This window comes from Brachionichthys hirsutus, chromosome 7 (assembly GCF_040956055.1).
Source record: "Brachionichthys hirsutus isolate HB-005 chromosome 7, CSIRO-AGI_Bhir_v1, whole genome shotgun sequence".
Classification (NCBI taxonomy): Eukaryota; Metazoa; Chordata; class Actinopteri; order Lophiiformes; family Brachionichthyidae; genus Brachionichthys; species Brachionichthys hirsutus.
In genome coordinates this window covers 12,036,402-12,048,444 of record NC_090903.1, presented here as the reverse complement: position 1 = coordinate 12,048,444, position 12,043 = coordinate 12,036,402, and the positions used below count along the sequence as shown (strand labels likewise).

Genomic DNA, 12,043 nt, shown 5'->3' with positions numbered 1-12,043 from the left:
ACCTGGTGGGAAATGTACAAAGACACTTCTGTGTGTCTGAATATAAACTAAAAGACATTGTTGTCATCAAACTCGCATTATTTATTTCCCTCATCACACATGTCATAGTATAGAGTAGCACCATGCGTGATCCATAGGAAATATGCCACCAGGATATTGATTTCCAATCATTTATAGGATATGTTGTGATACAAAATGTGGAGAGCAGCCAAATGAAACAGAACATTTCTGCACATTTTCTGCTGTTCTTGACCTTTAATTTGAAATAAATAGGTTTGGACATTTGGAGTCGACAAAAAAAGGCATTTAAACACCATGAAATTGCATTAGTACATTTTAATAAAAGTATTTTTCCATATTTGGCTTTAAAGAAAATATTATAGACTCCAAACCACCCTTCTATCTGACAATCTGTAAATCTGTTAACACACAGCAAATATTTGGTTTCTTGGTGTATTTGTAGACTTCAGCACAAGTAACAAAAAAAAATCACATTTTCATATCTTGGTTGTTTTTGGCGGGCTGTTTTGTGTCACACATTGTAATGTCCTCATTGAGCACACATCCCTGCAGACAGGTCTAGTGAAGAACTCATTCTGTACTGCCTGAAGCTGAAGTATCAACCAGAGCAGCTATTACTCTAAATGCAAAGGAGAACCGTCGCTTATCCAACAAAGCTCCTGCTGAAATGGGAAAAACAATCTCGTACTTTAATCCATTCATTTGGGGCCGGTCTTTCTTTACAAATCAGGGATTGTGTTTAATTTGCTGCTTGTCGACGCTTTCACACACACTGAGCCGTTCATCATCACTGATTAGGCGTCTCCCACTTTGAAGTAATGATTGCAGGTTTTGACTTGCCTTTCAGTCCTTATCATGCTGCTGATAATGATTGAAAGGGGCTGCATGTTTGAATTCACCAGTATAAAGATTTCTCCTTCTATTTTTCATCTGGAACTTGTGGCCAATACACATTAATCAGTGTAATCAGTCTGCAGCAGACATTTTAAATTCTGTAAATCTGAACTAAGCTTTTATTATATCCCATGTCTTTTAGATCGTGGTATAGTTGTGGATTAATGGGTCAGATAGTGAAAGCAAGGTTAGTTGGTAGTTGTATTTAACTATCTTTAAGTAGTTCGTCAAGCAAACATGTCAGACATTTGCTGCCTCCAGCTTCCGAAACATAAATATTTGATGCTTCTCCTTTTCTTCTCCCTGAATTTATGATTGTAATTAAAGGGTTTGGGGCTTTTGGTCTGTTGGCGGGACAAAAGGAGCAAAATGAACATCTTCCTTCGGCCTTTTGGAAATCGTGATGATCAATGCTGATGTTATGGTTGTGACGTTTTAAAACAACTACATGAAAAAGCAATACATTCTGAAAACGATACTTAGATTAACTAACTGTTAAATTCATCATTGCCAAATGTATTTTTAGGGCTTTTAATATCTTTTGCACTTTTAACCCCTCTGGTCAATACTCCCACAGCAATTTATTTTAATCCTGAAATCAATGAAGTTGATCAAACCTTAATGGGAGAATTTGCTTAAGAATGTCCTGAAGTCAAATTCATTCTTTTTTTGGGCAGCCCACGTGCATTTCTGCTCACCCTATCAACCCCAGCAGATGATTGAACACTGATACACATCATTAAAACATTTATTGACTTGTGTACTGCCTGCAGCCTGAACACAACCGTGTTTTACTCAATTTCTGTGAAGGCGTTAGACAGATATTTTGTATCGCTGGGTGGTTGTGTGTGTGTGTGTTTGTGTGTTGGCATTTGTTTGCGTTAGTATCGGACTCGTTAACCTCGGATTGAACGGGGAGCTCGTGTCTGTCTCATCAACATCTATTATTCATGATGCTTTTAACTAGTTTTGCATGAAAGCAGAATCCACCCCTACCTAATGATGACTCACTGTAAGACTCGAGAATCATTCCTGTAACACACAATCACACACACACACACACACACACGCACGCACGCACACAATTTCTACACAGCAGTATTTTCTATCTGGCTTTAGTCCAGCCCTGGGATATAAAAATAATCCACAGACTGTCTGTGCTGCTCCGAAATCCACAACAGAAAAAATAAATTCTCTCTCAAAAACACACACGGCCTTGGGGCACCTCACAGACATTCTCTGGCTGTCTTCTTGAGGTGGCTCCAGGTTCCTGTTAGCTATTCCGCAGGAATTTACAAGTTTGCTGTCTCATGCTGGCTTGGATGCAAGGTGGGCTGACTAATCCTGGAAAGAATCATTTGAGTGTTTATTATTTCCACTTTGTTCACCATACTAAGCCAAGATGACTGACATGTAAAAGGAACAATGCATTTCTTTAACGAGGTGAGTTCAGAATTAAAAGTGAGCAACAAGGTGTGTCTGAATAACTGTCTGTGTGGCCCTGCGATGAACTGGCGGCTTGTTCAGGGTGTACCCGGCCTCTCGCCCGTTGACTGCTGGGATAGACTCCAGAGCGTGTCTTTGTGTCTCTTTATTAATTATTAAATCTTACTTAGCTTTTTTTTTTTTAATCCAAAATGCTAACCTCCTTTAAACTATATGTGTATGGAATGCAAATAATATCAGACATGGTACCTGATGTACCAGAACGGACATGCATTACCTTTGCCATCTGCCTTTACAGAAATATTTTAGTGGCATTTTCACCATAAGGGAAAAGGGTTAATTCTGTTTAAAGACCATTACAGTAAAAATAACTGAAATTATAAAAACTGTCATGCAAAAGTTGCTGTACTTTAAAGTAGCATTGACCTGAGCAGCAGACGAAATGTTCCATGAGCTACAATTCTACTTCACTTTATGGAATATGGAACCATATTCTGTCCTTCTTCTGACATGTGCTGTAATCTAATTACCACACATGACAGAGGAGATTGTGCCTTGCCAACTCAAGTCACTATGAGCTGTCTGAACAACTTATTCATGCCAATTCTAGTCTGAGGAAAGCGAAGCCAATTTCTGGAATTCATCGGTGACCATAATCAGAATCCCATTAACACCAATCTATTTCATTAACACCCCTCTATTTGTAGCATTTGATTTGATAATACAGTCCAATCAGATCTACATCTTCTTAAGATTGTGTGATTTCTATCAAATTTGGTGAAATGGTGGAGGTGGATGGTCAATTTACTGCAGATTATTCTCGTCATTTCTTAAGAAATCCTCACACCTAGTGGTGAGAATTAAAAATGACATGTACGAGACATAACCGAACAAGCTACTTTCAAAACAGACATATTATTTTAATTAGTGATTAAGTTATATTACCTATACTATAATTACCGCATGAACAAAACCTCGATGCTTAAGAAATTACAAAAATCTAATTTAATTTTAATATTACTTCCATAGTTAAAAGGAGCATTCGATTAGAGAAGGACGACTATTAGCAGGTGCGATAACGTGGACGTTAATATAAAGAATTACATTCTTATATTATTTTAACGCTTATTAATAAGGAACACGGACACCCAACGTGGATATTACCCCGGCGCGTTTATTACAACGTAATATCCGTAAACAACGTGCATAAGGTGCGTAACATGCGCACTTACGTCAACACGCAACGCACATAACATTACTCCTTACAGTATAATGAACGGCAGAATACACAGAACAGAGTATATATATATATATATACATATATTACACTTTATTTAGCTTTAATGTTTCCTCTCGGCACGCTATTCTTTTCACAGCGGAACCATTGCGTTTCTCATGGTACGGGCCCGGGCACTTGATGGTGTTACGCACGCCCTTCTGGCGGTCCAATCAGAAGACGCCGCTCACCAACGCGCTTCCCTACATGTGACTATCAGACATGGAGCCTCCAAGTACATCTCCATTGTAAAGGCGCTGATGATAATGTCTTCTGGGTCTTTTAGGGCGGGTATTATGAGGTATTTGCTTCGCCGCGGGGTTTCTTTTGCCCGTCTTCGAGTCCGTTCACATCACAGCAGCGTCTACAGTCAACATGCTAAATCCAGCAGGGCGGCAGTGGACCTTGGGGAGAAGTAAGCTGGCGTTGTCGTTTTCTGGTCACTGTCGAGGCTATGTGAAACACACAAGTAGCTCAGTGCTTGTAAATGTCGTCACAATTCATATCGCCCGACATTTTAAAGTGTTGTGTCGCTCTTGCAGGAGACTTGAGATCTCCTCGGGGAAGTTTGCTAAATTTGCTGACGGATCTGCTGTAGTGCAGGTACAGATAAATGGCAACACATCCTCTGTTATCCATATCAGTGGGACAGACCATCTTCATGATATATCTCACCCACCAGTAACCTGATTCCTTGTTTTAAGATGGGAGAAACCTCTGTGATGGTGACTGCTGTGAGCAAAACCAGGCCTACTTCCTCTCAGTTCATGCCTCTTGTGGTATGTCCTTTTTTTTTACATTACTGTACACCAAAATGACTGGCCTGCCTTTGTTGCGTTAATCAATGCGAATTCATATAGATTTTTTCCTCCGTAGCCTTGCTACATCTGGGTATGATGTCACTAGCATTTGTTTTGTGAGTGAACATTTTTCATTAACAGGTGGACTACAGACAGAAAGCAGCGGCCGCTGGTCGCATCCCCACCAACCACTTGAGGCGAGAGCTGGGCACCACCGACAATGAGATCCTTACAAGCAGGCTCATCGGTGATAAGAATGCTTCCTGTTATGCGTGGATTGGTTGCAGCAGGTATGTGTGCTAATTTTGACCTGAGTTTCTTTGTTTCTGCCTCCCAGACAGATCGATTAGACCGCTGTTCCCTCCAGGATACTTTTATGATACGCAGGTCGGTTCAGTTTGAAATAGTTTTCACCATTATTTGCCATTGGTTAAACCCTCTTTTGCTTTTTGAACACAGATTAAAGATATGAAATGTATTTCTCTCTCGCGTGTCCCGTGTGTGTTCCTGTCTGCTGAAGATCCTTTGTAACCTGCTGGCAGTTGATGGCGTCAACAATCCGGATGTGCTGGCTATTAATGCAGGTGCATTAAATCTCATGAATCCATGTTTCCATAGAGCGTATGTCTTTGGATCATAGATGAAACAATATTTTCTTTCACGAAAGCGTCTGCTGCGCTGGCCCTGTCTGACATCCCCTGGCATGGACCCATCGGTGAGAAATACTACAGACAGAACTATTATACGTAGCTCATAGGTAGATTTCTGGCCTTGAATCCTGGATTATTTTCCGTGAAGCCGGGGATTGCTGATGTGTATGTGTTCTTGCAGGTGCTGTGCGCGTGGGCATTGTAGACGGAGTGTTTCTGATCAACCCCACCAGGGCAGAGATGCTTTCCAGCAGTCTTAACTTGATTGTGGCTGGAGCTCCTAGCAGTCAAGTGGGTGAGTTGTGAACATTATGAAATTCTAAAGGGGCTCTCGAGTACCGGTTGGGTAGAAACAGACTCGGCATGAGCATCTGTGCATGAAAATGTCAAAAATAATTTACGGTATGTAGAAGTAGCCAGATCTTTGAATGATTGTGAATTAGTTGGGGAAACAAGGTGATATGAAGTAGATATAAATGGATTGGGGTCATAGAAAGTACTTGAATTTTGTGTGAAATCAAAGGTATTTTACATACTAATCATGAATAAATTAGATGTTTTATTGTTGTTTACCTACTTATCTATGTCATATGTGGTACACCTGGAAAATATTTTATGTTTGAGAAAGTGAAAGAACCCTCTAATTAATGTGATGATACTAATTATCCATACTTTGCTACATATTTTTAACTTATCGTGACATGTTATTACTGGGCTCAGGTACAGCTCTCATCCCCACAAACATAGTCATCTGCAATTTTGCCATTATGTCACGGGGTATAAATTAGGATCTTGGCCCCCTGTTTGATGATGAAGGCATCATATAATCACTGAAGTCTATTTTCCGTCACTCTCTGTCTGCCAGTGATGATCGAAGCTTCAGCTGAGAACGTACTGCAGCAGGATTTCTGCCATGCAGTGAAGGTGGGAATCAAACACACCCAGCAGATCATACATACCATCCAGCAGATGGAGCGTGAGCAGAAGGTCACCAAACGCACCCCAGTCAAGATCTTCTCGCCTCCCACCAACCTGGTGGAACATATTAGGCAGTAAGACCACTGAGATAATTCTGTTTAGAATGATGATGGTGACAGATGCACATGCATCACTAGCACTATTCTTTTTAATCTATTTTCTTCCAACAGCGAATGCGATATAAAAGTATATGGCAAGGAATGTGTTCAGATGTCATTTCCAAAATGTGTTTTGCAGAATCAGTTACCTGTAATATTCAATAATGGGTTTAGCTATAGTACCGTACTTGGAACTATGATGAAACAAGTCTCTGAATTTAATCTCTTATAATTGAGTGGGAAAAAACAACACTGGCATTGCTGTAGGTTTTAATCCTGGCATTAATATGCGCTATATATTCCTTGATATACACATTTAATTACAGAAAACTTTGCTTCACAGTGAGGAAGAAAGCATGCTTGTATTTTTTATATTAAAATGTATTTATTTTTGCAGCTCAACTTCTGAGATGATCTCTGCGGTCTTCAACGATCCCACTCATGATAAGGTGAATTTAACCTCCTATTCCCGCCACATTCTGGAAACTATTTTATTATTCCCTTTTCTGTTCCGATATTTTAATCCAAAATTTTGGTTTGCTTTTCAGAAGATTCCAATTATTAAAAAATAAATACATAATCTTTTTTGTTTTGCAATCAATTTCTAGATTTCAAGAGATGAGGCGATCAACAAAGTTCGACTAGAAACTGAAGAGAGTATAAAAGGTAGCTCATCCGATGTTTGAGGAAAAATATTAGTTCAACCTTCACACAAGCATGTTTTTTTTTGCATTTGATACTTTTCAAATCAACTGGGTCTGAGGTTTTTGTTTTTGTCTCTTCCCATCAGCTGGGTATAAACTGATATCTCCTGTGTGCAGGAAAATTCCCTGAGGCCGAGCCTTTTGAAGTCATTGAATCCTTCAACACTGTGTGCAAAGACATCTTTCGCAATTTGGTGCTTAATGAATATAAGCGGTAAACCTGGGCTACAATGAATATATATTTCCAGAAAGCGTGGTGTTTTCTTCCAAATCCTTTGTAAACTGGACTCTTCTCTCTCCCCCCCCCCAGATGTGATGGGAGGGAATTGACTGCCTTAAGAGACATCTCGTGTGAAATCGATCTCTTTAAACCGCTTCATGGCTCAGCTCTGTTCCAGAGAGGACAAACACAGGTGGGTTCAGAGCAGGAAGGCCGTAGGACTGTAATAGGAAATGCGCATTGTGGGCCTAAATATGATGAAAGCAACAGAAGGCGGATGTTTTAAATGTATGCAATTATGCAATTTGACAAGTGAATACACAAGCAGGAGGAGGATTAGCGTTGAGGTTTTTGTTCTGAAACGCCTGAGCATTTAGCATTTAGTCTTGCTCACTCCTCATCCTCTGTCTTTCAGGTGTTGAGCAGTGTCACGTTTGATTCCCTGGAATCCAGTGTCAAAGCAGATGTCATCACTACAGCTTTAAGGTAGCACGCTTGGCACATGACTCTTCACAATTCATATTTGTGGCCGCCGACGCAAGTCAACACAAACCATTAAAACCTTTCAGAACACGTTTTAACAAAGGCTTCTTTCTGCAGTGGCATTAAAGACAAGAACTTCATGCTTCACTATGAAGTGAGTCAAATCCTGATAACGTCACCTCCTAGATTATTAGATGGAATATGCTATATACTAATTGATTTCTTTCATTTTCAGTTCCCTCCATATGCGACCAATGAGACTGGGAAGGTGGGCGGAAGCAAAAGAAGAGAGCTTGGACATGGTTTGTGTTAAACTTTACATCTGCTTGTATTTGGTTTGTTCCCATCAGTAATGTTATGGGGGGCAAAGACGGTGCGTATTTGTAGTAGTGGGTGATTTTGTGTATCTGAAGGGGCCCTGGCTGAGAAAGCGCTGAGACCAGTCATTCCCAAAGACTTCCCCTTCACCATCAGAGTCACTGCTGAGGTCCTTGAGTCAAATGGTGAGGGTTCTGACACAGTATTTAAAGTTCTGTTACAATCACATTGGCTCAATTGTTTTTCTTAATTTGTCTCCTGTCAGGATCCTCCTCAATGGCTTCAGCTTGTGGAGGCAGCCTTGCTCTAATGGATGCAGGTACAGTACTGTAGTTAGAATGCTTGACTAATTTATTATAAAGTATCTATTTTACTGTTAATGATTTACCTAGTAAATTTGGTATCTGTGTAATATTGATATTTATTATCTTAGTAGCTACAGTTTGTTTTCAGATAACATCAATTTTTATTTATTTAAAAAAGGAGACTATAATTTATGTGAATAAAAAGTAAATGGCTGTATGATGTATTATTCGTATGACCCATTAGAACATTAGAATGTTTTATTGAATGTGATTGTGTGTAGCTGCCTAAACCAAATATATTATAGACTCTTAAAACCTTTATCGTTGCATCTAAATCATTTACTATAAAAATTAAGCTCACAATGCATTTATACCCAGCTGTGCAAACAATATTTACGTGATCTGATTTATTGCTTATGCTACTAAAAACATTATTTTAAATATGGATGAACAGGATAGGGTCACTAGATTTGCCCTCAGTGAATGTATTTGCATTTACAAATGTGTAATGATGCTATAATAATAGCTTCTGTTACCTTGCAGGTGTGCCCATCTCTTCTCCTGTGGCAGGTGTAGCGATTGGCCTCATCTCCAAAGCCAACCCAGAGAATCCTGCTGACATCCAAGACTACAGATTACTGACAGATATTCTGGTACAGTAGCAATAAATATGAATGCAAATCTAAAATCAACGATGGAAAAGCACTCAGAGAGTACAGACCTCCGCCGAGCAGCTCATTCCCCTCCAAATTGGATTTACACCGTCCACATGGTGATCTGGATCATCATCAAGAGGTTCTAAACTGTTCTTGGTATCTTTATACACCAACCATGAAAAGCAACAGAGGTAACAGATTTTTGAATCCATAAATGGGGGTTTCAATGTTAAAATGTAATCGTTTTTTACTGAATCCATTCTGGATCCGATCCAAATTCCATAAATATCGGTCAATAATCAACCGAGATATTGAGAAACAACTTTTGAAGCTCAATTGACTGCAATGTTAACGACAATATCACGACATTTCCTGAAAATTTCATCAAGATCTGTCCAGAACCTTTTGAGTTATCTTGCTGACAGACGGACGGACGGACGTCGGCGATTACGTAACCGCCGCCTCGCCTCAGCGGAGGTAATAATTAATGTCTAGAGATGTTCAATGTGGGCTTATTGTGTTTTGCAAACAGGGAATAGAGGATTACCTGGGAGACATGGACTTTAAATTAGCAGGAACAAGCAAAGGCATCACTGCTTTGCAGGTACTGACATCATTAATAAAATGTATAAAACAAACATCTGGCTTATTTGGTAGCTGAAACTTTTGTTTGCTTTCACCTCCAGGCCGATGTGAAGATCCCAGGTTTGCCTCTGAGGGTGGTCATGGAGGCTATTCAGCAAGGAACCGGTACATTTAAATCAAACTTATTATTTCGTTATTTATTATCATAAGTGTTTTTTACACTGACGGAAAATGGTCCACGCCATTTAAGGATCTTTGTTTCACTGTTATTGTATTCCAGTGGCAAAGAGGGAAATCCTGGCCATCATGAATAAATGCATAGCAAAGCCCCGAGCCAGCAGGAAGGAGAACGGGCCTGTCGTTGGTGCGTTTTTAGTTTATCATGTAATAGTTTTGTTTTTAAAAGTTCAGATGATATTCTGTTAAAAACGAATACTGTGTTCTCTTTAATCATTACTTTACGTGCGTGAGTTTCATTCTGTCCTCAGAAAGCATCAAGGTGCCCGTTTCCAAGCGGGCTCGCTTCGTAGGCCCGGGGGGCTACAACCTTCGCAGACTGCAAGTGGAGACAGGTAATGTGGAGGCTAGAAGGCACGGCCTGACGGAATAAAATACAGGCTTGCTGCTTTGTAGTCTACAACACTGTATAATCTTTATTATTTCTTTATTTTTTTTAAGGCGTTACAATAAATCAGATGGACGAGGAGACGTTCTCTGTGTTTGCTCCAACACCAGGAGCCATGAATGAAGCCCGAGACTTCATCCGCGAAATCTGCAAAGATGATGTGAGGTTTTTTTTTTTGTTTGTTTTTTGAAACTGTTTATTTGTGATGTTTCCCACAAAAAAATGCATTGAAGAGGTTGTTTCCATACATGTACATGATTCTGTTTTCTGCTGCAGCAAGAATACAAGCTAGAATTTGGTGCCATCTACACTGCAACCATCACTGAGATGAAGTAAGCAGTTACACTGCGATGTTTACTGCAGCACAGCATTTGAAGGAAATCATTAGCGATTGTAAATCAGGACAAAAGGTTACCGTACTGTTCGAACAACTTCTGGAGGGCTTCTCTGCTCTTCCTCAGGGACGCTGGTGTGATGGTGAAGCTTTACCCCAACATGACCGCTGTTCTGCTGCATAATTCACAACTGGACCACAGACGGGTCAGAAAGTTTACCTCTGCACTCGGTTTGCTGTGAGAGATTGAAATGACTATTAAAGGCAATTTCTTTTCCGTCTTCCTTTTATTAGATCCAACATCCAAGTGCCTTGGGCTTAGATGTGGGACAGCAAATACAGGTGAGGGGTCAACAACAACACTGTTTTGTGAGAAGTAGCTTCGTGTGTTCATTATCGCTCACTGGACTTCCAACAGGTGAAGTATTTTGGACGTGACCCGACAGATGGCAGAATGAGACTTTCAAGGAAGGTCCTCCAGTCTCCCACGGCAACCCTTGTAAAGACGCTCAGTGACAAACAGAGCATCTCTGTGGGTTCCAACGACGTCGAAATGAACAGCACCAATTTGTGATGGAAGCAACAGAGGCTTCTGGCTTTTTTCACCATAGTGGGTTTTAACAGTAGATTTTTCAATGAGGGGAAGTAAAAGCTTCAGATCCTGTCACAGACAATACTTGTATTGTTGTGGGTATTAACATGCTGTAACTGCACTGGGGTGAACTGTTGCTCATCAGATAGTGTCCTGTTCTTGTTTTGTTTCATTGGATGCCAAAAAAACTGTGGATGTTAAAAAAGACAGTTTTCCCCCCATAAATTATGTATTTGTCTTGTTTTTAGTTTGTTTTTTTCCAATTTACCCCCCCCCCCCCCCCAATACTGTAATCTAGCAGTTTTTCCCAAACATGCATAGAGCAGTCTAAAGCTGCTTCTCCTCTTCATATGTCCATTGCAGCAGCTCGTACTTCTCCAAGTCAAGACTACAAAGACTATGTGGGTTCATATGTTGTTGTTTTTTGTTATGTGATATTTTCCTTTAAGTTGTATTGCGTTTAGAATTCATACGAGACATCTGTAAATAAAAGTCACTATTTCCTCTTAGAGCAATAAAATTCTCCATCGTTTCTATGAAAAAAAACAAAGTGGACATGAGGAGTCAATTTTAACCCAACTTCCAGATGAAATATATGCTACAGAAAACAGAATTAACAGAAGTGCTACAAATTGTACTTGTAAGGGAAAAAGGCAATTTATTTTACATGATTAAATGTGTGTGTGTGTATATATATATACACACACAAGTACTGGTACTCAAATTGAATAATACTTTAAAAACTTGTCATGTGTTGCAAACGCCTAGGGGGTCTAGAGGCTCTTCCACCAGGCAGTAATTATTACTGCCGTATTTGTTACAGCGCTTTAAAAAACAATTGCATATTGTTCGGCTTGATCAGTCCGTCTACGTTTAGTGCTGTTGCTATTTCTTTTCTGGCCTGTACGTGGCGCAATGAGCTTCTCCATTGGAGGTTGTCGCTCGGAGGAGGAGACCCCGCGGCGGTTGGCATTTGATTGACGTCGAAGAAGAAAAAGAACACAAGATCGAATTACAAGATGGCGGTCTATGGACGCTAGCAAAGAGGCTATTGGAGT

At 40.0% G+C, this 12,043-nt stretch overlaps 1 protein-coding gene across 1 annotated transcript; it reads left to right on the top strand.

Annotated features, from left to right (window-relative positions):
* Positions 1-3,933: 3,933 nt before the first annotated feature.
* Positions 3,934-11,492, top strand: pnpt1 (polyribonucleotide nucleotidyltransferase 1, mitochondrial). The gene is made up of 28 exons (XM_068741138.1): positions 3,934-4,052; positions 4,180-4,240; positions 4,342-4,416; positions 4,579-4,684; positions 4,775-4,824; positions 4,958-5,021; positions 5,105-5,152; positions 5,269-5,382; positions 5,953-6,139; positions 6,561-6,612; positions 6,772-6,829; positions 6,985-7,081; positions 7,178-7,280; positions 7,503-7,573; positions 7,688-7,724; positions 7,806-7,872; positions 7,984-8,073; positions 8,154-8,207; positions 8,737-8,846; positions 9,382-9,453; positions 9,536-9,599; positions 9,715-9,798; positions 9,923-10,006; positions 10,113-10,219; positions 10,336-10,391; positions 10,521-10,599; positions 10,688-10,735; positions 10,812-11,492. The coding sequence occupies exons 1-28, from the start codon at positions 3,934-3,936 to the stop codon at positions 10,965-10,967; spliced, it is 2,313 nt and encodes a 770-aa protein (XP_068597239.1). The 3' UTR covers positions 10,968-11,492.
* Positions 11,493-12,043: the final 551 nt, after the last annotated feature.